General features: G+C 32.8%; 5 protein-coding genes and 1 long non-coding RNA gene across 10 annotated transcripts; 4 read left to right on the forward strand and 2 right to left on the reverse strand.

The window, feature by feature from the left end:
* Positions 1 to 3374: 3374 nt before the first annotated feature.
* On the reverse strand, positions 3375 to 4318 carry LOC116337976. The gene is made up of 3 exons (XR_004200840.1): positions 4004 to 4318; positions 3617 to 3734; positions 3375 to 3539 (listed from the first exon to the last, which is right to left on the reverse strand). It is a non-coding gene; the product is annotated as an uncharacterized LOC116337976 (long non-coding RNA).
* Positions 4319 to 5491: 1173 nt separating this feature from the next.
* On the forward strand, positions 5492 to 6558 carry LOC116337942 (transmembrane protein 70 homolog, mitochondrial). Its single transcript, XM_031762925.1, has 2 exons — positions 5492 to 6155; positions 6228 to 6558. The coding sequence occupies exons 1-2, from the start codon at positions 5601 to 5603 to the stop codon at positions 6459 to 6461; spliced, it is 789 nt and encodes a 262-aa protein (XP_031618785.1). The 5' UTR covers positions 5492 to 5600; the 3' UTR covers positions 6462 to 6558.
* Positions 6559 to 6704: 146 nt separating this feature from the next.
* Positions 6705 to 7966, forward strand: LOC116337954. Its single transcript, XM_031762951.1, has 5 exons — positions 6705 to 6970; positions 7043 to 7123; positions 7197 to 7388; positions 7470 to 7559; positions 7663 to 7966. The coding sequence occupies exons 1-5, from the start codon at positions 6774 to 6776 to the stop codon at positions 7769 to 7771; spliced, it is 669 nt and encodes a 222-aa protein (XP_031618811.1). The 5' UTR covers positions 6705 to 6773; the 3' UTR covers positions 7772 to 7966.
* A 1106-nt stretch (positions 7967 to 9072) lies between these two features.
* Positions 9073 to 14727, reverse strand: LOC116338002 (serine-arginine protein 55). Of its 5 annotated transcripts, none has more exons than XM_031763028.1 (9): positions 14574 to 14725; positions 14067 to 14215; positions 13913 to 13983; positions 13716 to 13826; positions 13343 to 13439; positions 10154 to 10227; positions 9969 to 10081; positions 9704 to 9878; positions 9073 to 9624 (listed from the first exon to the last, which is right to left on the reverse strand). In XM_031763028.1, exons 2-9 carry the CDS (start codon positions 14190 to 14192, stop codon positions 9402 to 9404), a joined length of 990 nt encoding a protein of 329 aa, XP_031618888.1. In that variant the 5' UTR covers positions 14193 to 14215; positions 14574 to 14725; the 3' UTR covers positions 9073 to 9401. The 5 variants fall into 5 exon arrangements, with proteins under 5 accessions (XP_031618888.1, XP_031618879.1, XP_031618897.1 ...); XM_031763019.1 differs by having other exon boundaries at positions 14067 to 14218; XM_031763037.1 differs by having other exon boundaries at positions 13343 to 13424; positions 14067 to 14218; positions 14574 to 14724.
* Positions 14728 to 15116: 389 nt separating this feature from the next.
* LOC116337994 (EH domain-containing protein 1) lies at positions 15117 to 21840 on the forward strand. The gene is made up of 4 exons (XM_031763006.1): positions 15117 to 16670; positions 20712 to 20885; positions 20972 to 21055; positions 21130 to 21840. The coding sequence occupies exons 1-4, from the start codon at positions 15446 to 15448 to the stop codon at positions 21258 to 21260; spliced, it is 1614 nt and encodes a 537-aa protein (XP_031618866.1). The 5' UTR covers positions 15117 to 15445; the 3' UTR covers positions 21261 to 21840.
* A 595-nt stretch (positions 21841 to 22435) lies between these two features.
* LOC116337837 (cyclin-dependent kinase 20) lies at positions 22436 to 24123 on the forward strand. Its single transcript, XM_031762767.1, has 7 exons — positions 22436 to 22724; positions 22810 to 22998; positions 23072 to 23182; positions 23270 to 23395; positions 23465 to 23571; positions 23651 to 23774; positions 23903 to 24123. Exons 1-7 carry the CDS (start codon positions 22524 to 22526, stop codon positions 23966 to 23968), a joined length of 924 nt encoding a protein of 307 aa, XP_031618627.1. The 5' UTR covers positions 22436 to 22523; the 3' UTR covers positions 23969 to 24123.
* The last annotated feature ends 39 nt before the right edge of the window (positions 24124 to 24162 follow it).

The raw sequence follows: 24162 nt of genomic DNA on the forward strand, positions 1-24162 counted from the left end.
AACAATTGTCACGTCTGAATCTATAAATGCAATCGAATAATGAAAAATACTCACAGAAAAACAGAGCCTTGGTAATACTTCCTCGAAATGCTGAGACAGTCAAGTCTCAGTTAGTGTAACAAAATTACAATATTAATTTTTAATTAATTTTCGAGTTAAAATGGTGATTGGTTATGCTTAAGGCTGCTGTTTATTTTGAACTGCTTTCAGCCAACATTCCGTAGAAAACATCATTGCACATGAACACTGCCTTTCGCTGATAATCTGGTAATGGAACAACAGACAGATTTTTGATCTTCGATATTGTGACGTTGTTGTCTTGCGCCCAATTGTGAAACTCATCGATTTCGCTTTGCATGCGATTCCGCTTTGAATCCTTTTGAGAACTGCTTGATGTTGTCATAATTCGCTAGTCCAACAACCTCTTCCACAATTGCACGAACCATGTCAAGCAGCAACTTTCTTTTGTATCGAATAATGTATCGTTTTAGAGGTGCATTCTGATGTGTGTCTCGAATGGCATCATAGCGTCGAATCGACCAATCAAGTGCATTGTGAACATCCTTTTTATCGAACTTCAAACCGGTTGACAATGAATTAAACTGCCAAACTCTCATTTGCAAATAATTTCACAGCCGCTTCTTTGCATGCGACGTTTGATTCGTATTTGCCGAAATAATTGTTGTTTGGCCAAACAAATTGATTGTCTCGGCTCAATCCTTGCTCAACAAAACGACGAAAATGTGGTTCCATGTCCTCGTTTTCTTTGTTCTTATGCAAAACTGCATAAAAGCAGCGCTCAATCACATCTTCGGCACGATTTTTTTCAACCAATTTTCCTTTCACAACATACATTTTATTCGTGAAAAGGTCCCATTGGCGATTGCTTTGCGCGGACTTCACTTTGTCAAGGAACAGCAACGATGCCAAAACGCTGATCTTTGTTGACATGACACTTTTCTTTTCTATCCATGGTATGACAACATCACACTGATAAAATCACAAATATGTATTTTGCACTGTGTAATTTGCAAATGAATTGAATCAATAGAAAGCACATGAAATGGAGATAGAATTGACACTTGATCCTACCTGATTGATGGTCACGACTGAAATAATATTCAAAATCGAAAAAGAACTCTCTCGAATGCACATCACACTAACATCGAAACATTTGCAGTTTCAGCTTGAGAACGTTTTGTTGATATCAAAACAAAACAAAATCGAACACAAGTTTCACTGAAAATATCTCTCTTGCAAGTTATCGATTGCCGACACATTCAAATTATATGTTTTAGCACTTTAACAATCGAATGCATAGAAATTATGCAAGGAATGCAAATTCAAATAAAAAAAAAAATGATTCTTACAAGTTTCACCACGTTCAAAATGTGACAGATCATTCGACTAACCCACAACTCACACTGCATTGCGATGTAAGAAATATTCCTATACTGTAAACACACAAAGTTTTTGTTTATAAACCGTTTGAATAAGGAAGTTGTATCTGCTGAACTAATGAATGGACTCACAGTTTGTGTATGTGTAAACACTAACGAACAAACGAAACGGCATTATTATTAGCCTGTCGCGATGGATATACTCAAATCTGTATGTGTTGTATGGACTGCTTGTGTGTTAATATTGATTCAAATTATACACAGAGTTGTGTTGTTCGATTCTGAAAATGCGTTTAACATAAATACTTTCTTTTGTTTATTTATCGAATTCAAAGGAATCGCAACAATGAGTTATCAAAGCAATCGAATAGAGTCTATATATGTGCAAGCGACAAAGAAAAAAAACTTCAAACTGTAATCAACTACTTTTTCATATTTCTTTTTCGCTTCGAGAAGTGCCTCTATCGATCGCTTCGTTATATGAATGCCATTAAATACTATATATACATATTGATGATTCATTTAACATTCGTTTCGCGCCTCGTTTCGTTGCTGAAACCTTTTTCTTTCTGTATTTTCGTGTGTCGAGATCGAAATTGCAAATTTTGATCGACAACAAAAAATTGTTTCAAAGAGTTTTAAGTTGCATGAAAAATTGCCGCGAATTTTCATGGTTTTAAAAGAAAATTTCGACTTTTTTCTTTTATTTGTAAATTGAATTTATCCAATAATAAAATTCGTTTTACGGTTCGACATGTTTTACCTTTAAATTCATGTTCTCTCCTCTTATTCTTCTCAATTGTATCGTTTAAAAAAACATTTATTATTTTAAACATGTGATGCGAAATTTAGAGTTAACACGGATCTCCAGTTTCATGGAGCATCTCACACCACATAAATAATTGAAGTGAATAATAAAATTACAAAACTATAATAAAGCTTAAAAACCGTAAATGTTGATTGTATGAAATGATAGCAAACATAACAAAACAAAATACATGCAGACACCATGTAAAAAAAAGGGTGGATGTTTTACTCTTTTTTTTTCAAAATGCTCTCTTTTGCAATCAGTGAAACATTTTTTGAAAAAAAAAAAAAAAAAATCAAGATATTGAGAGCATGATATTTTTGTGCGAATAAATCGAAGTAACAATTAGAACAGATTCGCATATGCACAATGATATATTAAAAAAAAAACTAGAATATTAACATTTCAAATCGATGTATGCATAAAATAGACCAATATTTTTCTTCAATACACATTTTGAACCCTCATGTTCAAATCTTTCTTTCAACGGCAGCCAATCAACAGTATCAACATGACAAAAAAAAAACGGGTGTTGAGTAAAACGTTCGATTTGTCAACCAACAACAAATAAAAAAAGTTGTCACAAAAGTGCATATCTCGACCGATGTTTAAGAGAAGAATCATTTCTAGTTTTTCTTCTGCTCTGTTATAACAATAAATAATGCAAATGAAAGAGAGTTACAAACAAACAAACAAACAAACAAAAAATCAGAGGAAATCAAAACGCTATAATTCGTTGAAACACAAAAAAAAACTAAATGGGAAAAGAATTAAAAATACACTTCAAATAAGTTAACATTTTTTAGAGTTTCTCTGGCTGTTTAATAATTATAATGGAATGTACATAAAATATTCTTTATAACATTTTTACCTAGGGTTGATCAAGAAAAGAATGAAAAAAAAAATGGAAATTAATCAATAAGTAATGGAACAGAATGAAAAATGAAATTATAAGAGAAAGTATATAGTTTAAGCGCAAAATCAATGACCACAACAACATTGCTTAAATTTGAAATTTGGTGGTAGTAGTAGTAGCGTTGAGATCGTTGATCACTGTGAAAAGAGGAAAAAACTTACTATGGAATAGTACTGGGTGCCAAGCCCACTACCTATCAATCAGAAGAAAAGAAAGAAAAGAAACACAAAATAAATCACCATTAATTAATATCAGTCTACAATGAATGAAACCAAAATAATAATTGATGTAATTGCAAACGATACTTACTCACACAGCGTAAATTACTCGAAGACGGCCGACGAGAAAATTCATTTATTTTGTGCCGGGGAAGAAAACGATTGCGGACCGGTTCGTAGTTGGGGCAAACTAGAAACTGAACGATACAAATTCGAAACGACAGAATCAAAATTTATTTCACAATGAAGAAAATGCAATACAAAAAAAACTTACCAATCCTTTGTATTCTTATTTTCCGGATTCTGACATCACTTGGTCGGTTTGTGAACGATTCCCAGTGTAATAACTAAAAATGTGACCATCTTCTTCATCTATGTCCGATTTGTTGTTCCTGACAATGAATGAATGTTGAAAACAAAAAAAAAATATGAAAAAAAACCTTTTAAAAAAACCATTCAATTGCATATCGTAATCAAAGTAGGCTTTGAAAAAGTCATAAGAAACTGCGTCGCACTATTGGCTAACGATTTCGTGCGCAATGATGAAATTCAACATGATGTTGTATTGTATTCTATCTCAATCTCATTCTACCATGCACTCAAATTAAAAAAAAAAAAATCGAAAATTCTGTTTAATATTGTATTTAAAAAAAATACTTACCGAACACTTTTTTTGGAAAACCGATAGTAGTATATTTCACTTTCAATGTAATTTCGCTGTGACGATGCTCCGATGCTGTTGTGTGTACAACGGCTCATCTCTCTACTACTTACCAAATCTCAAATATTTGTCAGCAATGTGTTTGCTGTTGCGACTGTGTGGTCAACATAACATTTACATAACATTTTTACCTTTTTAAAAATCAACTTACAAATGAGAAAAGATTCAATAAGACAAAAAATAAATAAATAATAATTAAATGAAACAAATGTATGAACTTCGAAAGCAAATACGTACAGAAGATTGACTTGACACTGAGACATTGTTTAACCTGTGCACACTTCCGTCAATACCCTGCGAAAGCAAATTCATGTTCTTGTTACAAACGCATGTTGGATGGAATGTTCATCATAATTTGCATAACAGTTTGTTCATGTTCGTTTTTTTTTCGTCTAATAAATGATAACTTTTTTCTTTTCTTTTGTCATTCGCGTCGGTTATGTCTCGGCTGCGGAAAATAATAATCTGAGTAATTATAGTAAGAAGAATGTTTGTTAATTTCAAATAAATCCAAAAAAAAATGTTAAAACGTTCATTATTATAGGATTTCTTCAGAAATTATCGATTGCTTGAAGATTTGTTGTTCAAAATGCGTGTCAATTCGCTCATTTCTGTAAAATGTTGAATTATTTGTTCTTCAAAGAAAAACATACACAATTTTGAATAATTTAAATTAAAAAGAAAATGTTTGATTCCATGCAATCGACGAAACAGCAACAAACTAAATAATTCAAAACAAAAAGAATGTAAACAAAAAAAAATGCTTATTCTCAAACCTTTAATCATAAAATATTGATAATAGTTTTCCTTTCCTTAATAAATTGTACAAAATAATTGATCAAATGGCCTTTTGGGCTTGTGTTTATTTACCCTTTTTTATAGCTTCTGACGTTCGCGTTCCAGGGCGGGCTTTTTCGTTTTTTTTTTTTGCTCTTCACATTTTCGGCGAAAATCCACAGCAAAACGGAAGATTTTTCTACCATTCTAAAAACTTGTTGAGCAAAAAAAGGTCTTCACATTTTTCGCAAAAATCCCTAGCAAATCGAAAGAATATTTAGATTATTTTTCTCAATTTGTAAAGGGATCATTTCTCAAATCCATTCTACAGGGGCGTAAATAGACCCCTTTTTCCATTTAGATGCAGACAGATTCTTGCAACCAGCATTCATCATTGAAACCAATTGGTTTGTAAAAATAATTCTTTTTTTTTATTTTTTTTATTAACGACTTTCCTTAAAAATTCCAAATAATTTCCATCATTTTTTTACAATAAATATTGAAAATTATTTTAAAATTGAAATTCTTTGAAAAATTATTTATTTTTTAAATTTAAATACTGATGAATCGCATTGAATCAGTCATAACCTAAATTCGAAGTTGAAAATTCGAAATTCGAAAATCGAATCACTGTGGTTTGACAGTGTTTATGACATTCATGTGAGGTTTTGTTTCTCTGTTTCAATCCATAGTTGACGAAATAATCAAAATAATAGTTGAAATTGTGATTTGGTTGTTAATTTATCGGCAAACATTTAAAATGATATTCACAAGAAATTTAAATAAATTATTGTTATGCAATAAATCAAATGTTTTAACATCTAGTCGCAATATTTTATGGTATAATCCAGCGCCGACCAATATTGCCGGCTCAAATATTCAAGTGAGCGCCTTGCGACAATTTGCAATTCCACAATTGGCGATCGAACGAAATGGCCTAAGATTTATGTCCACCATAAAATCCAATGAGAACATTGATAGCCAAAAGCCAAAACATTTCACAGACGACAGCAATCCTGATGCGGTGTCTATTTATCAAGGCAAATATACACGACAAATAATTCGCGTCAAAATGTTCTCGCTAGCAACCAGCGTAATGGGATTATTTGCTCAGCCCGTATTATGGCACCGAGGTGTGGAAGCCAGTGGCACTGGACTTGGTCTTCTTCTCTGTTCGGTTGTTGGTATCTTTACATTTGTAACACCGTTACTGTTGCATTTTGTCACCAAAAAATATGTGGTTGATGTAAAATACAATGTGAAAACAGACGAATATACTTGTGTCACCGTTTCATTTTTCTTATTCAGAAATGAGGTAAATTCAATTGAAAATCATTGCTTATCACCGTTCAATTACTTATTCAAATTCGTATTTTAATATCAATAGATAACATTTAAAGTGGAAGATATTCATTTGCCAGAGGTCGAAACGATGTTTACATCGATGAAAATTGGACCAAAGAAAGTTCCAGTATTTGTTGATGCGGCAAGTTTTAACGATACACATCATTATGCTCGTTTTATGGGATATGATAAACCATTAGACATTAGAATGAATACGAATGAAACCGAAGCAGACCCCAATGTGTCATCCGATCAAACAAAGACACCCAATAAATGAAAAATCTACATAAATTAGTTTGTAGTTTGCAGTTGCAATAAATGATTATATCTAATCGAATAAATGGCTTTTTACACCGATACCGGTGAATGCAAAATCCGTTTTTTTCTGTATTTTTAAAAGAACTTCAATTTTGAGATAAAATTTAAAAAAAATGAAAACAAACGAGAAAAAATGAAAGTATTGCAAGTGGTGAGGTTTCGTGTTGAGTGAGAAAGTGAGCAGCGACAATACCTTAAGTTGTCAAACAGCGGCAACACGAAACTTTACTTCTGTCGCTCATTAGTTTAGTTTGTGATTTATTTTCTAAAAATGAGTGGAAATTCTGTTGATAGCGGAAACCTTTCTAAAGCGTCTGGTTCGGGTTCTGCATCCGATGCATCCGTCCACTCATCACAAAATAAAAAAAGGAAAACAAGTATTTCAAACACAGTTTCACCAACAGGACAAAAAATTTATGATTTTCATGCCGCTTCTTCGCAACTCATGTCGCACTATCACCAAATTACGTGAGTATATCAACATTTACATAAAAGAAAAAGTGAAATAGAAAATATTATAAATAAATACCTTTTTTTCAGATATAATGTTAAAGATAACAAACAAGCCATTCAAAAATTGGGTAGTTTGGACACTATAATAGAATCGCTAAAAGCATCTCGGTAGGTTTTCAATCATGTTAGTCATTAAATTTGTTTGAAATTCTCTATCATATTTTTTTTTCTTCCAAAAAAGCGAGTCATTGATTGAGAAACTAAAGGATATTGAAAAACAATTTCCAAACCCAAATTACCAATCTCCAAAAAAAAGGAAACGGTCGCCAATCGATAAAAGTGTACCTCAGAACAATGTATCAACCGAAGAAATCATTGAAGCATTCAAGCGTGCTTGTCTTAACATAATACAACGGACTGCGAATATTGTAAGGTGGGTGAATTTTTGCACATTGGTAAATGATGAAATTATAGAGTTCCAAAAATAATTAGTTTCATTGATTTTTTTCTTCAGTCAGTCCGAACCATCAACTTACCATATTCAGAGATTGAAGGATGTGAAAAGTACATATGACGCACACGTATTTTTGTTGACGGCAGCAATGTAAGTGTCATTTTTTTGTGTTGCAGAAATGTTTGTTTGATTCTCTCTTGATTTCAATCAATTACTCGTACATATACTTTTATCACCTTTTTTCCTTTTCAAGGGGGAAAATCGAAAAAATGTTGGCGCCGAAAAACATGGATCCGTTCAATTTTCTGGGCAATTTTAATTCACCTTCAAATCCAACATCTTCATCAGCCAAACCAAAGTAATATTGAGATCAGTGGCCTTTAATCTATCAAACCTTGAGTAATATGAACAAAATAGCAAAGTAACAAACAGAATTCTTCTATCTTTCTCAATTAAGTTCGAACATTTATATCCTTGTTGAATAACTTTTGATATTTCATGGTTCAATACGTCAATTGATTTGAATTAAAATGAATGTTTATATGGAAAATAATCCATTTTTTGTTGTTTTTCTTTTCTTTATTCATTCTCTGGTAATTCCTTTTTGTGATTGAGGACACAACATTACAGCTAGAAAAGGGCAGAGAAAATCCTTGAAACGATTGTTTGATACTTTTAACCAAAATACGAACTTAATGGAAATGGATGTGTTTATTCTTTTAATAATAAGGCACGTGCTCAAGCAATTATTGAGCAACGAAATGAAGCATGGGAAAAATAGATCATCATTCATTGGCACTTTGAACATTGAAGTTTCTGGCCATTCCACGGCGAATGGAGGTCTATTCGATATGAACTGTTAATTTGAAGACCCAAAATTTGTAAAATACATTTTCTTTTCTTTGCTTTAATTATTTAAGTTATGACGTTCGAAGGTAGAGAATACTTTTGAAATGTTTTAGTAGCTCGGCAAAATAGGCCAGCAAAGATGATGGCATAGAAATTATGCGCCTGTTATATTCAACACACGTGACATGTCAATTCTCACGGATTATGTTGGAATGCCTGCGAATGTGGAATACATTGTAGTCGATTTTTTAGCAAAGTAAATGCTTCGGTTTGTGGCAGCAACATTAATATTCCAAACAAAGCATGAGATAAATATTGAGCCTCGGTCGTATTCTGCGACACCAAATTTAAACGCAGAGCTGCAAAATCAGAATAATAGTGATATGTAAATGTCTGTTCTCATACAAAAAAATAAATGTTCACCTACAGGCAAAAATGGGCGAATCAATTAGCTGCGCCACTTTGTCCCTTACATCAAATAAGTATTATTGTTGATTGTATTTTGTTTCGCACTCTCGAAGCACAAATTGATATAATTTACAAAATTCAAATGTAAAAAAGAATAAAAGAAATAATTTTTTGTATGTCACTGAATTGCATAAAAATCATAAAAATCATCAAAATGTTTTGGTCTTCAAATTAATCTTTATTGAAATTATGCATTTGTGTGTGTGTATTTTCTTTTTTTTGTTACGAAATCATTACCATAGAGAATAATTGAAACTATCAAAAAGCCCAGAAAATTGCTTAATTATACTACAGAATTTGGTTTAACATATTTTAATGTCCTGATTACAAATCAAAATGCTCTGTATCTCATATCCGTCAGCTAAATCAATTCATTATTCACAGAACAGATTTTAAATTGTTTTCATTCAAATGAAGTTTTTGATGAAAGAAAAAAAAATACATGGACATCGAAATGTATTTCGATGCAACAAATATTCGCTTCATTTAACCCGTTTCTGTGTCCCTATTAGTTTGTTGTATTGTTTTTATAAATTGTTTTTTTTTTCTTCTTGTTATTCATATCATAATGTGGGTTATTGTTATTTGATGGATGTTATTATATGGTTTACACATACTTAATTCTTATATCTAAAAAAATGTGTTATTGTTGTTACATAACGTAGCAGCGTCAGATTAATCATCCATGCTTTCGTTTCTGTCTGGTGATCCACCTGAACCTCCGTTGTTTTTCGGCGAGCTTGATCTGGAATGGTGTCTGTCTTTAGAACCCTTCGACAATGAACGATCGCGCGAGTCGCGGGAATCACCACGCTTGTGTGACTTGGAACGGGAGCGTGAGTCACGGCTACGGCTACGGCTGCGGCTCTTTGATTTCGATTTGGACAAATCACGGTTGCTGCAAAGAAAATCAAGTGAAATTATAAATACCGAAATCATATCTCAAGAAATAACAATAGTTGTAAAATAAAAATTACTTTGACTTTGAGCGGCTGCGACTCTTTGGTGATTTTGATTTGGAGCGTCCACCACGAGACTTGCTTCGGCTGCGAGGACTACGTGAGCGGCTTGATGATCGGCGACGACGAGATCGTGAACGGCTACGGCTGCGGCTTGATCGGCTTGATGAACGAGATCTTCCTCCACGACCGCCTGAAATTTGTCCAATAAAGTATCGAAATTAAAATAATTGCAATAAAAATGATGATGGAGAGATACAAACAAATTGTAAATTCAACTTACCACGTCCTCCACGACGATCTTCAACCAAACGAACTCGACGACCATTTAATTCAGTGTCATCGAGTTTCTCGATGGCGGTTTTCATATCTGACAAAGATGCGAATTCAACGACACTGCAAATGTTCAAGAAAAACCATGAAAAACTGTACGAAAATTTTTAATTTATGTTTTTTTTTGTGACTTACCCTTCGTTACGACGTTGTTTGTGTGCATCAGCATACGTAACTTCACCAGCTTGACGCATGTAATCTTTAAGATCCTGAATAGAGCGGAAAAATAGTCATTAATCAATGTGGTCAATGGTTCAAAATTTAGAAGAAACAAAATAACAAAATTTGAACGCATTTATTGGAATATATCGAAGTGTGACGAATATACAACAACATTTTAATTGGAAATACTATTTTCTCTTTCATCGAATTGAAATGAAAGCCATTAAATTTTGATATATGGCTGCGTAGTACGTGTTTCAAGCAGAAAATACTTATAGATGGTTCTGAAGAGTTCCTAGCAAGCTCTGACGATGATTTCACCGTTAGCGCGTTAAATTTGGTTAAAAGTGGCCGACCCTACGTTTTTCCTAGACGCCGCATGCCGTCACAACAAATGGAAGACCTTCTACGGATGAACATCCTTCTCATCATTTATCAAGTGCTTAGCGAAAATTTCTCTGTTTGTATCTCTCTCTCACTCTCTCTCTCTCTCTCTCATTCTCTGTCTCTGTTCTGTCTCTCTCCCTCATTCTGTTTCTGTCTGTTTCTTTTGCCTCATTTATAGCCTCATTCATTGTTCCCCAGAACCAAGATCATAAGCATTCGAACCGCCTTTTAAATTGGTCGCACACACAAACCAATTTAAACATGTAACTATGCGCAGATATCGATATGTTCCAATAATTGCGGTTGGTCAAATTAATATAAAAATCACATGAAATGAATGATCTAAGTGTGTGTTTTTTATATAGAATAAATATATATATATGAAAAAAAGCTCCTTACATATTATGTACACTGTATTGAGTAAAATGTTTTTTTTTATACAGAAAAAAATGTTCAGCTTGTAATTGTAATTTCGACCATTACCTTGTGGGCCGCTATTCGCATAACCATTTTGAAATATTTTGTTATATGTAATTTTGCACATTTGCTGGCCATACCACACGTACGAAAAGGGGGTTGATACATGTTTGAAAACTGGTCCGAGATGGATCATATTACATCAACTTCAACTATACAACTTAGTACCTCGAGTTCTATGCTTTTGGTTTTTTTTTTTGTTTTTTGTTTGGTTTGGTTTGGTTTGCATGACATATTACATTAGGACGAAAGAGAGAGCCGGCCAGCTCTGTGATTCTTGCTTTGTACTGCCTGTGTTATGATCTACACATAAAATGTCATCCATAAATGAAACACACACAATGCCCACGGGTCGTTGCATTCTGTGTGGCAAATGGGATGGTTTGGCTTTTACGGGGTCTGAGTAAGTTTGCTTAACAAGTTTGTTTTGGTTAACACGCGGTTTTTGTTTGTTTCATTGTTTGTTTGTTTGTTTGAATGTTTGAACCAGTATACCGTAGACCGTGCAGTAGTTAGTAGTAGTATTGGTAGTAGCAGTAGTAGCAGTAGAATAGAAGTTCTTAAGCATAGCGTTTCGATCGGATATCGGTTTTGATTCGAGTGCATTTCGATATGGTTCCAGTCGTCACCACACACAGTTCACAGTTTTTTCCTACTTCGAGAGGCATATACAAGGTAGGTAAGGCTTGAGCTTGATTTTTTGAGCGCGATGATGTTCACAGTTCAACAGTATCGAGATTCAATAGTGGTCGATATCACCCGGTAATTGTGTTCGGTTAGCGGAAAGAAATGCCCTATATTTCGATTACGATTTATAACACACGTCTGATATGCGATCTACGTTTGGATATGTACTCTGTTCTGTTCTGTTCTGTATGTATTGTGTGTGAAGCATCACCAATTAGAACGTCACTTTGTCGCTCAATCACTCATAGGAACACCAGTCTCATTGTGTATTCGTCATCGACCCTCTTATTTAGGAGGCTTTCTTCGAAAAAATATCAAATATGTTTGTTTACTAATTTGATTTTTATAATTATTGCTTAAGTGGTTTATTTATTTAATTAATTAGCTTTACTGCGATATCTGTATACTCTGTATATCTCATTCTTTTTTTTTTTGCTTTCATTTAATCTCAACTGTTTTTTTTTTTGCTTTTCTGTTATTTCGAAAACCATAAGAATAGCCGCGCATTCAAACCTACATTTAATAATGTAATTTACTTGAATTTGGCATGCAAAAACAGTTTGATTTTTTTTTTAATCCTGATACTTTTATATAACAAAAAAAAATAAACATAAAAAAACATGTCTGAATACTATGGGGAAACCTTTGCGGAATTTGAAACATAGAAACGAAAATCAAAAAGCATTCAAATGATTTGTTGGGCGGGGGAACGGGGGTGTTACACTTGAAGGTCAGTTGTTGTCCATATCTAATCACCCGATCGAAAGCCTCAATGAATGAATATAAAAGCAGTGCAACAGCCCTGCACATTCGTCTGTTTGATCGTCTGTCAATTGATTTCTCGTGATGCACCCGTTGCACTCTCCATAACGTGTGGTTGTTTGATTTGAAAATCATTTGATCATTTGTGTATCCTTTGTGCTAAACCACTTCCATTTTTTTATCTTCTCATTTTCATTTTGTCTTCACCTAACTAAGCTAAGATCTATATGACGATGTTAATTTTGGCAGCCTACACATATTTACAACGACTCACGACCGAGTCCGACGTACGTTTAATGAGAGAGAATTCTTCTTCATTTTTTTCTTTCTTTCAGAACGCTATTTTCAACCATTTCAATGTATTCAACAATCTAACGAATGTGCTTGTTCATAACAATAATATCAACAACAAAAATAATAATAATATGAAAAGAGAATGTGAAACGACTTTGGACATTTGGAAGAATATATATGTATATATATGGTAAATAGAAAGTCCAAAGTACGGGACATGAAATGATTTAGATGATTATTATTTCAGCTTATGTTCCTACTTTGTTCAAGTTTATGCGGCAAAAATTCTCTGTCAGAAAGCTCTATCTTATCTCTAAATTTGTTGTTTGCAATCAAATAGATAAATATACACTTAGATTGAAATGTTTTTTTTTGTGAATGATTGGTTTCCTAAATATCCCTAAAAAAATTGGCAATTTTACCAAGAAAAATAACGAAAATAAATAATCTAATACCAACGAAACAATTTTGAAAACGGAACGAACGAACAAAAAAAAATAACGAAACAAAAAAAAATTGGAAAAAAAACAAATTCATTTTGAATTATATACATACCTGCCAGCTAACGCGGCTTGACAAATTCTCCACAATTAAACGGTATTCCGTGCGCAATGGTGGACCATAACGTGATGAACTCCTGGAATTTTTTGATCTTATTTGTAATCGAAAGTCTAGTACTGTTCAACTTAATGCTAAAAACTTAAAACTAGGCGGGGCCGAATGTTCAACCAAAATTATTTAAAAAAAAAAAAAAAAAAAATCAAGCAAAAAAAAATGGCGAAAAACGAATTTTGAAGGGGAATGGAAAAACGAAACGATAACCGCTGAGGCCATTCGACCGCAATAAATCAACACATTGGGCCTTTGCAGTTGGTTTTCGATTTTCAACGGAAACAATTGCTGAGTCATTCTGATATATAATACTCACTTATCGTTATTGTAACGACCTCCACCACGACGGCTGCTATAACGATCGCTATCATTGTACCTATCTCTGTGACTTCCCCTGGCTTGGCCACGAGCCGGCTCAACAACCACCCTGTGTGTGAACAACGAAAAAGAAATTAGTTTTGTCAAACGCATTGGAAACGTTTAAAAATCAATCAATGTCAAAATGCAACCTACCTTTCTCCCAGTAATTCTTTTCCATTCAATTCATAAACGGCATCGTCTGCGTCACGATAATCTTCGAATTCCTATTGAAAATCGAAATAAATTGTGAGTTTGATTTTTTTTTAATTATTTATTGAGCCGATGTTTATTTATGCAAATTACTTACCACAAAACCATATCCATTTTTAATTAAAATGTCACGGGTTCGTCCATAACCTTTGAAAAATCGTTCCAAGTCACGTTCTCGGACGCCATACGGTAATCCACCAACATATACTCTTGAACCAACCATTTCAATTGGATAGCGTTCTTCTTCTTTTTTTTTTTTCAATCGATAATCAAAATGAAAAGAATTTTTTTTTAATTAGTAAAATATTCAAAATCCAAATAAAAACTTTGATTTATATTCCGTAGACAATCTCAAAATAGTTAACGAAGAAAAAAAAACGATGGATGTTATGATGAAAATATTCAGAATGATGTTTTTTTAAAAATGGCGTCTCATTAGCAGTTTCAATGTTCTGTATGGCAGACACAATTTGCGTCGTTTGTAATATTAACAATGGCCGCTGCAAAGAAATTGCCGCTTGCCTTATCAACCGCGTAAATATCGCCTTGAAATGAATTTTGTGTCGGAAATTTACAAAATGAAATTTACCAAAAAAACACTTACATTTATTTATTATTATATTTTTATTAAACTGATGCCTTGCAAGCAAAAAACAAATTGAATTTAAACTATTTTTTACACCTTGGTAATTGAATTTTATGGAAAAGACAACTGTATCTCACACTAGCACGAGAAAACAACGAGTGTGTGACCAAACAGACTAAATGTAAGGATGCAGTATGGAAGCCATTAGCAAAACGTGATCGACAGCAGCGCCACAATGACAACAGCAAACTACGACAACACTAGTTTGGTCATCGACAATTTCGAAATTCATTTTTTTTTTTCGAAATACAAACATTTTCAATTTATTTACATTTTACAAACCAAAAAAAAATTCAGTCGATTTTTAATGTGATTTATTGTCTTTTTCTGCGATCCAATAAACGGTTCATAATTCTAAATAATTGAATCGAAAATGTTTGTAAATATTTGATTATGTTGCCATGACAAAGCTGTGTATTTCTTCTATATTTTTTTCGAAATTCTATCCAATTCGAAAATAAAGTATATAATACGCAAGCACTTCACTATGGGATCAACGTTTACAGTAGTAAAATTCCAATTTTATGTATACGTCATACGCCAGTGAGAAAAATAATAGTACAGCTTAATACTTTGACAGAATCGTTGTATTCGTTTATTTTCTTTTGTACCGAATAAGTGACTGGTTCGTATACGCCAGAGTGTGAGCGAGAGAAAAAGAGTACCAAGTGAAAATAAATCTTCGTGAAAGAAAAATTGATTGGAACGGAAAAAGTTGTGCTGTGTGGCTGTGAAGTGCGCGGTGACGAATTGGTTTTTATTTTCGTTTCATTTATTGGAACATTCGTTGTGTATAACAATAAAAAAAAGCAAAAAAAAATAACGGCAATATGTTTAGTTTTTTGCGCCGGGAAAAAGTGCAACAGGAGGTAGTTGAAAATGTTGTTAACGAATTGAAGAAAATTTATCGAAGCAAATTATTGCCGCTGGAAGAGCACTATCAATTTCATGATTTTCATTCACCAAAATTGGAAGATCCTGATTTCGATGCAAAACCAATGATATTGCTGGTGGGCCAGTATTCAACTGGAAAAACAACATTCATTCGATATTTGTTGGAACGTGATTTTCCAGGTATTCGTATTGGTCCCGAACCGACAACCGATCGATTTATTGCCGTTATGCATGATGACAAAGAGGGCGTAATACCTGGAAATGCACTTGTCGTTGATCCAAAACGACAGTTTCGCCCACTATCCAAATATGGAAATGCATTTTTAAATCGATTACAATGTTCGACAGTGAATTCACCAGTGTTACAAGCGATCTCAATTGTTGACACACCAGGTATTTTGTCGGGTGAAAAGCAGCGCATTGATCGTGGTTATGATTTTACAGGCGTATTGGAATGGTTTGCCGAACGTGTTGATCGTATTATTTTATTGTTTGACGCACATAAATTGGACATTTCAGATGAATTTCGTCGTTCAATTGAAGCGCTTAAAGGGCACGATGATAAAATTCGAATTATTTTAAACAAAGCCGATATGATTGATCATCAACAATTGATGCGTGTTTATGGTGCACTTATGTGGTCACTTGGCAAAGTGTTACAAACACCGGAAGTGGCACGAGTATATATTGGTTCATTTTGGGATCAACCACTTCGCTATGATGTAAATCGTCGTTTATTTGAAGATGAAGAACAAGATCTATTCAGAGATTTACAATCATTGCCCAGAAATGCTGCCTTACGTAAGCTAAATGATCTTATAAAACGTGCACGTTTGGCTAAAGTACATGCATACATTGTGTCCGAATTGCGCAATCAAATGCCATCGGTGTTCGGTAAAGATGGTAAAAAGAAAGAGCTTATCAAGAATTTGGGACAAATATATGAAAAAATTCAACGTGAACATCAAATATCGCCCGGTGATTTTCCTGATATAAAAAAAATGCAAGAACTTCTACAGCATCAAGACTTCACAAAGTTCCATTCGCTTAAGCCCAATCTATTAGAAGTGGTCGATCAAATGCTTGCCAAAGACATTGCACGACTAATGGAAATGATTCCACATGAAGAGCAAAACCTTGTGGCCGAAACAGCCGTTAAAGGTATGATCATTTTTTTCATTTATTGTTTGTGTTCAATTGTTAGTTACTCTCATTTTGAAGAATGAAATTCAAAATGATAATAATAATTGAAGTGCTTTCATGCTTTCATTCAGAAAAACCAAATCATTTTGTGTGGTTAAAACAGAAATCGTCTAATCCATCGTACACGTTGGAAATGCCATAATGTGATAAGAAAATTCAGTTGTTTTTTTTCTTTCTTTGAGCGCACAAAAGGAACTGTATAACTTTTTTTTTTTTTTAAGTAGCTCGTGATTGTATGTATTATTTATTACTTATGTGCTTCATAATAACCGCTATTACCAACGAAAAAAAAGTGTGATAAATGAAATTGGGGCTTGATAATGCCATTTTGTACTAGTTCATGTATTTAAACCGTATATGTAGTATGTGCTGTATATTCCAAGATTCTATTTCCACTCGAGTTTCATGCACGACATTCTGATCAAGAAATCGTTTTATTTGCCCGGCGACTTACTACATATACAGTGTGCATTGAGTTTATTTCTGATTCTATTTTAATTGTACTTATACGGATTACGTATGATACGAATCCAGTGGCAACCAGCACACACTTCAATCAAAACGAAATCATTACATTTCACATAACAAACAATAACACTACAATTGAAATGTAGTGCAAATCATTTTTTTTTTATTAATTTATGGCCATTGTTGCGTGTTGCCTTTGAAGCAACCCGAAAATGACCCATTCATTTACAAATTAAAAAGAACAATGTATACTACACATCATGTGTGTTTGCTCATTAAAACAAACGTCGTCACCTTTTTTTATCAGTCAGATGATGTGATTTCATTTAAAACCGAAATTTTACCGGAAGATCGGAATATTTTAATGACTCATTCGAAATTTACAATACTTTTTTTCTTCTTCTCGAAATCGTTTTCGTTGTCACTTATGCTCTCATCGTCACTGTCTACTAAATACATTCAGTGCATGTGTATTGGAGCGATTAGCGAACAAATTCGTATATAATTTGAACAAAAAAAGAAAATATATTATATACTGTAAATGGATAAACTGTGTTAAATATAGATGACACATACAAAATTTATCGGCAGCGAATGTAGCTACATTCACAAAAATTGTTTGCGAAATTTGGCATGTTTGTATCAATTGATAGATAGTTGGCTCGACACATGAATTCGGTTTTAAATTTGGCTTTTGGAACCATTGTATATTACATTAATTGATTGCGCTGAACACACACACACACACTTTGATGGTATGATTCTATCTATACGTACTCGAAATGCGGTATTAACAGCGTGTTACTCATCACATACATATATTCAGCTTTTATGAAGTGTTGATATAATTGTTTCATTTAACCATTTCTCTTTTCATCTCTTGATATCCCTTTCATTTTTCTCTCTATCTCTACTGACTTCAGGCACTCTCGCTCTCTCCCTTTCTCTCCTATACTTAACATCAGACTGTAAATAATGAATAATTAAATTTTGTTAATCAATACTATTAAAACATTTATTCAGAATGTTTTGAGATCGTGTATTTTTTCTTCCCTGCGTATGTTTCTATTTTCGGCGTTACTTTTACCTTCGTTTCATTTGTTCCATCTGTGTAATTAATGCATGGATCCAGGGATTGTTAATGCAGTGACCGTTGTTATGGTGACAATTTTCACTCTATTCAGGTTTTACGACCATTGAACCGCCTTTTTGTTTTCGAGCCATTTTGAGTTCATGCTCATTTATTAAGCCCATAGAAAACAAATAAATCGATCAATATTTTATAAACTTTCTCGCTTATCTCGACGTTTCAATACCGATTGTGCTAAGTACATACATAATTGTTATATCTCTCTCTCTCTCTCGTCAACATTAATATGACTAATTGATTTGATTGCACTTTGAACGTCTCCAATAGTGCAACGAAAAAATTCGCCCAACTGAAAGTAATTATAAGCAATTCAAATAAATTACGCTGAAAATATAAATGCTTTAAAAATCAATTAAGATAGAATGCGTTTGAAGAATCATTTAAGTTGTTCATTTTGTGTCTGAGCGGTTGCAATGTTTATGTCCTCTGAAAATGTGCACATTTATGCATATAGCAATACAATAATGAAGATTGTTTATTTAAAATTTTGCAAAAAACAATCGACTTTTCTTTTCAAATAAATAGAAATGTTTTCGGCGAAATGATGTTTGTTTACTGTAGAATAACTGTTCGGATGATGGTACATTTGTTTTCAAAAACGTTCACATTTTCATTACAAAAAGAAAAAAATTATATCAACATGTGAAGTGTGTCTTGTGGATGTATCATTCCTGATGCACTGTCGCAATCAATTTAATAACAGAACATTTTGTCGCATATCGAAAAGGGTCGATCCGAATAAACAATCGATATGTTTACAATAGCCTCCATTGATTTCAGATAGCGATTAAAGAAAATGAATCGCCAATTTCTGCATTCATTAAGTATTACAAAAAAAAACAACGTCACTCTCATCGAATAATTCAGTCAAGGTCGATTACAAACATTCATTTTAGCATGACCACAAAAAAATGATTAAAAAACCAGTTTACAAGATGACAGCCCACATCTGTGATTCTCATAATATGAGAATAATTCATCTCCAACAATACTTTTAAAAAAAAATTGAAAAAACGATAGAAAAATGTTGAAGAGTGTTTGGTAAAATGTCGATTGTTTGGAAATGGTAACACGAACTGCACATAGATTGAAGGGTCATTATTGTCTAAGCCAATAAAATCAACGACGCATGCATCTTGTTCCGGTCGGTTGTAGTCGTATTTTCGTGCTCGACAATTTATTCAGTCAATTTTAAACAAGAGAAAAATTTGAATGTATTCTTTTTTTCCCCACAAATTGGAACAATTCAAGGCTTGTTTCGAAGCATTTATTCTACATTTATCTAAATAATGTCACGATGCATTCAGTAAATTTATATTAAGGACAATGATAACTTCCAGTTTCATGCATTCATCAATCAAAATGACGCTCGCCAATGATTTCGAATTTATGCTAAATACAATTATTTTGTGTGTTTTACTTTTGGCACTTTTATTTTCACAAGTTGTCATCGATTCTTTTGAACAAAATCGACAGTTCATTGAAGGGCAATTGGTTTATTGAATGACAATTGATTAAATCGCATATTTTAATGTATCGTATGACTGCTTAACAAAATTATTGAACATAGTGTCATGTGTGCGGAAAGAATATGCAAAATAGATATACACCGTACCATATTAATCGGTTATACTTTATTGATGTGAATCACATTGCCAATGGAATATTTTTGAATGATTGAGGTGACAATAGTACACATAGTGTGAGCCTTTATAACATTTTATCTATTTGAATATTTGATTAATTGGTATATAAATGTTTTTTTCTTTGACAATTTCATTTGGAATTTGTGTGAAGAAGATGAAAAACACAAAAAAAAATTGAAATAAACGTAATAATCGAGTTTGTATAAGCAAAGCAGAGCGTGCCATTCTCATATTTAATCTTTTTATGAGTACAAAAATTCGTAATTACATAATGATAATGTATGAATGCGGCATTTATTGATTAACATCGCGTGTATTGAACTTACTAATCGAGAGATTTACAATGATCGTATTTTATTTTTTATTTTTTAATCATTTTGTTTGTATTTTGTTACGATCGTTTTATTTCTGTTTTTGTTGTTGTTGAATGTGATCGGACACGGTATTTAAGTATAGTGGCCGAGAATTAGATTCATGAACGTATTTGCTATCATGCGACCGTGCTACTTTTCCTTGTCATATATTTTTTCGCTTGTTCGTTCAAAATAAATTTGCCAACGCGTTATGATAATTTCAAATATAGAATGATTTATGATTTTTTTAAAAAAACGAACACTTCCGGTTCTGATTATGTGATACGGTTTCTCTGCGTTTAAATCATATGATTGTAAATTCATGAGACAAAAAAAAAACAACACATTAAAGCTAATAATTTATTCATTGATGTATTGACAGGTGGTGCTTTTGAGGGTGTGGTCGATGACGTTGTGTCACCGTTTGGTTATAAACGAGGGGAAGGAATTGATGCTGGATTTGGTGAACATGAATGGATATGTAATCGTGATCGTGACCGTACTGATCCAATATTTGAATCATTAGGTCCGGTCGATGGAAAAATCAGTGGCGCAGGTAAGCCATTCAATTTTCACAATTAAAACATCAAATCTAATTGCATTTTCGATATTTGTTTTTTCTGTTTTCTCCCACATGTGCAGCGGCCAAGACGGAATTAATTAAATCCAAATTGCCCAATTCAGTGTTGAGCAAGATTTGGAAGCTGGCCGACTACAATGCCGATGGTAAAATTGAAATTATCATTAAAGCAAAACGGTTACATTAATTTTCATCATTTTTTTTCTCTTGGAAAATGTAGGTTTCTTGGATGTTGAAGAGTTTGCATTGGCCATGCATTTAATCAATGTTAAGTTGGACGGAAATGAATTGCCGAATACATTGCCCGAACATTTAATCCCACCGACCCAACGACTCAACGGTGTTGACTAAATGAATATCACATGTAGAATGTGTGTATGTGTGTGTGTTTTTTTTCTCTGGTGCTAATGTGCAACAATATGATTTTAAATCAAATAAAAGCTAATATATATTCTATTATTCATCGCAAAAAGAAGATAACAACAGAAAAAATATATATACAAAAACACTATTATAAATTCTAACAATGCAGTTTGAGAGTGCAAATCACAAACACTAGAATTGCGCGAATAAATTTGTCAACGACATTTGTACAGCGAATTGAATACATCCAGCAAAAAAGACCAACAACACCAATAAAACAAAATATAAATTATACACATCCAAACGAACGGTATTCAAACCATTTTGAATTCAATTCGAAGATTTTGTATTTTTTTATATGAATATTTATGTAAACATTTCTTACCAAATAAGCCATTCGCTAAAGTATTCTAAATTGCAAGAAATTTTCGATTTTCGTCTTTTTAAATGTATTGAAACAAAAAATTACAAATAAAATCTTGCGAATTATCTGTGGAAAATGATTTAGAAGTTTTAGAGAAAAAAACGCTTCACGATAAAATATTAAAAAAAAAACGAAAAAAAAAAACGAATGAGAGATAGATAGATAGAGATGTATTTGATTTTCATCATTTATTATTATTTAAAAACGAAACATCAAGAAGTGAATATTTATTCACATTATTCCTATTTTAACTATACACTAACTGACTATCATAATTTAGCCTTTTTCTTTTTTTTCTCAATTATTTTTCTTTTCTCTTCTCTTATTTGTAATTAGAGTGTTTATTTTTATTTATGAAAATTCCTATTATTTAAAAAGAAAATTTTTGATTAAATATTTGAAATAAAAAAAAAATCATATACACAAGATTATGATTGCAATCGAAAAGTGAATGCCAACTGTAAGAAAAACAAAAAAAAAAAATGGAGAAAACTGAAGTTTATCTTATAATTTCAAAGCTGTAAAAAGCAGAAAAAAAAACAAGAATAAAATTATCAAAGCAAAACAAACAAGCATTTCTATTTCAATTATTATTTCAATTTTTCTATAAATAGCCTAAATCGTCATCAGAATTAAATGTCGTCGAATTAATTCAGAACAGGAAAACTGCTGAAATGACGTGAATTTTTTGGTGTTGTTATGGTAACCTTAAACAAACAACAAAACTGAACAATGGTTGTGTCACTCAACGCCTCATTTTATTTTCGACAACGAAATTTTAGATTCGATTGTTATTTTATTTCACAAATATTTCGAATGAAATTAGGATGACAGATAGTGCAAGTGCAAGGTATAAATATTTGCAAAAAATTGGCGAAGGTGTGCATGGTATGGTATTAAAAGCACATGATTTGACAACGGGAAAAGAGGTGGCCATCAAAAAGGTGTCACTTCGAACAAAACATGGTGAAATTTCGTTGAGCACTGTTCGCGAAATAAAAGCACTTCAGCATTGTGATTGCAAATATGTGAGTTTAGCTAATGATATTAATCGCAATTCAATCAATATTCAAATTTTTTTGCATGTGAAAATCAAATAAATGCCAATCAAAGATAATGTCATTGCTAGATGTATTCCCCGATATGACTGGATTGTCGCTGGTATTTGACTATATGCCGCATACATTGTATTCGATTTTGAAAAATGACTCGATACCATTGAGCCGATCAATTATTCGATCGTACACAAGCATGTTATTGCATGGCGTCAAATATATGCATAGCATTGGTATCATGCACAGAGTGAGTATATAAATATATTATTAGATTGGTTTAAGTCTGTCGGTGTTTGATGAAATGATCGAAATGATTTTAGGACATAAAACCAGCCAATTTACTCATCGATGACAATGATGTACTGAAAATAGCCGATTTTGGTTTGGCTCGAATTTACAGTCAAAATGAGGACAAATCATATTCACCCCAAGTATATTCTTTTTTGTTTGTTCAATGCATTTTTTCGGAAACAATGTTTTTTGCGTCATTGAATGAAATGAAAATGTTATTAATAAAGGTAGCAAGCAGATGGTATAGAGCACCTGAACTACTGTATGGATCATCAAAATACGGGCCAGCTGTCGATATGTGGGCTATTGGATGCGTATTTGCCGAAATGCTTAGAAGAGTTCCGCTGTTCAATGTAAATACATTTTTTTTTTAAATTAAAAACACTACGTTGGCAATCAATTTTTTTGACTCTCTCTATCAGGGAAACACGGATATTGAGCAATTGGCATTGGTGATAAAAATTTTGGGCAGTCCAAATCAAAAAGATTGGCCGGAAATGGATTCGTTGCCGGATTTCAAAAAGATTCAGTGAATATTATATAATCGAAATAATCGATTTAATGTCGCTTCATTTTGCTCATTAAAATTTATTGTGTGTTTGTACCAGTTTTTCGCATAGCAAAGGGGAGAGCTGGCAAAATATATTCCCCACGTGTACAACAGCCAATGAAATTGCACTTGTTGATGGTCTGGTTCAATATAATCCGCGAAAGCGGTTGACTGCAGCTGAGGTACCAATACAGTAAAAAGCTTTTTGACTTATGAGCTCATTGTTGCGATTATCCATTTATATTATCTCCACCTGTGTCATTCATGCTCATTTCTCTTCTCTTTTTTTTCTATAAAATTTCAATTGCAGGCACTGAACCTGGACTATTTCATCCAATATGACAGCGATGTACTGAAATCGATATCGAAATTCTGAATTAATCTATAATACGATGTAATTTTCAAATCAAATAAAATAAAAATTTCTTGGAAAAAAAGGGGCAACCAAATTCAATTCAATTATATGTCATTGTTGTTGGTTGTGGTGGTAGTGGTGGTGGTACTGCTGTTGACGTATATATGCTAATTTGTACGTGTGCATTTGTGCGAGGGCTTTTTTATGTGCTTGGG

Source organism: Contarinia nasturtii, unplaced genomic scaffold (assembly GCF_009176525.2).
Source record: "Contarinia nasturtii isolate CC-2019 unplaced genomic scaffold, AAFC_CNas_1.1 Cnas_scaffold_78, whole genome shotgun sequence".
Classification (NCBI taxonomy): Eukaryota; Metazoa; Arthropoda; class Insecta; order Diptera; family Cecidomyiidae; genus Contarinia; species Contarinia nasturtii.

Excerpts from the sequence above, each read along its gene's own strand:
- LOC116337942 (XM_031762925.1), top strand. The coding sequence starts at position 5,601 with ATGATATTCACAAGAAATTTAAATAAATTATTGTTATGCAATAAATCA. Across the intron at positions 6,156-6,227 it reads TTTTCTTATTCAGAAATGAG|ATAACATTTAAAGTGGAAGA; the intron begins GTAAATTCAATT and ends TAATATCAATAG.
- LOC116338002 (XM_031763028.1), bottom strand. The coding sequence starts at position 14,192 with ATGGTTGGTTCAAGAGTATATGTTGGTGGATTACCGTATGGCGTCCGA. Across the intron at positions 13,827-13,912 it reads AAAGAATTACTGGGAGAAAG|GGTGGTTGTTGAGCCGGCTC; the intron begins GTAGGTTGCATT and ends GTTCACACACAG. Across the intron at positions 13,440-13,715 it reads GGTCGTTACAATAACGATAA|ATCAAAAAATTCCAGGAGTT; the intron begins GTGAGTATTATA and ends ATTACAAATAAG.
- LOC116337994 (XM_031763006.1), top strand. The coding sequence starts at position 15,446 with ATGTTTAGTTTTTTGCGCCGGGAAAAAGTGCAACAGGAGGTAGTTGAA. Across the intron at positions 16,671-20,711 it reads GGCCGAAACAGCCGTTAAAG|GTGGTGCTTTTGAGGGTGTG; the intron begins GTATGATCATTT and ends ATGTATTGACAG. Across the intron at positions 21,056-21,129 it reads GGCCGACTACAATGCCGATG|GTTTCTTGGATGTTGAAGAG; the intron begins GTAAAATTGAAA and ends TGGAAAATGTAG.
- LOC116337954 (XM_031762951.1), top strand. The coding sequence starts at position 6,774 with ATGAGTGGAAATTCTGTTGATAGCGGAAACCTTTCTAAAGCGTCTGGT. Across the intron at positions 7,124-7,196 it reads GAATCGCTAAAAGCATCTCG|CGAGTCATTGATTGAGAAAC; the intron begins GTAGGTTTTCAA and ends CTTCCAAAAAAG. Across the intron at positions 7,560-7,662 it reads TTTTTGTTGACGGCAGCAAT|GGGGAAAATCGAAAAAATGT; the intron begins GTAAGTGTCATT and ends TTCCTTTTCAAG.
- LOC116337837 (XM_031762767.1), top strand. The coding sequence starts at position 22,524 with ATGACAGATAGTGCAAGTGCAAGGTATAAATATTTGCAAAAAATTGGC. Across the intron at positions 22,999-23,071 it reads GCATTGGTATCATGCACAGA|GACATAAAACCAGCCAATTT; the intron begins GTGAGTATATAA and ends AAATGATTTTAG. Across the intron at positions 23,183-23,269 it reads ACAAATCATATTCACCCCAA|GTAGCAAGCAGATGGTATAG; the intron begins GTATATTCTTTT and ends TTATTAATAAAG.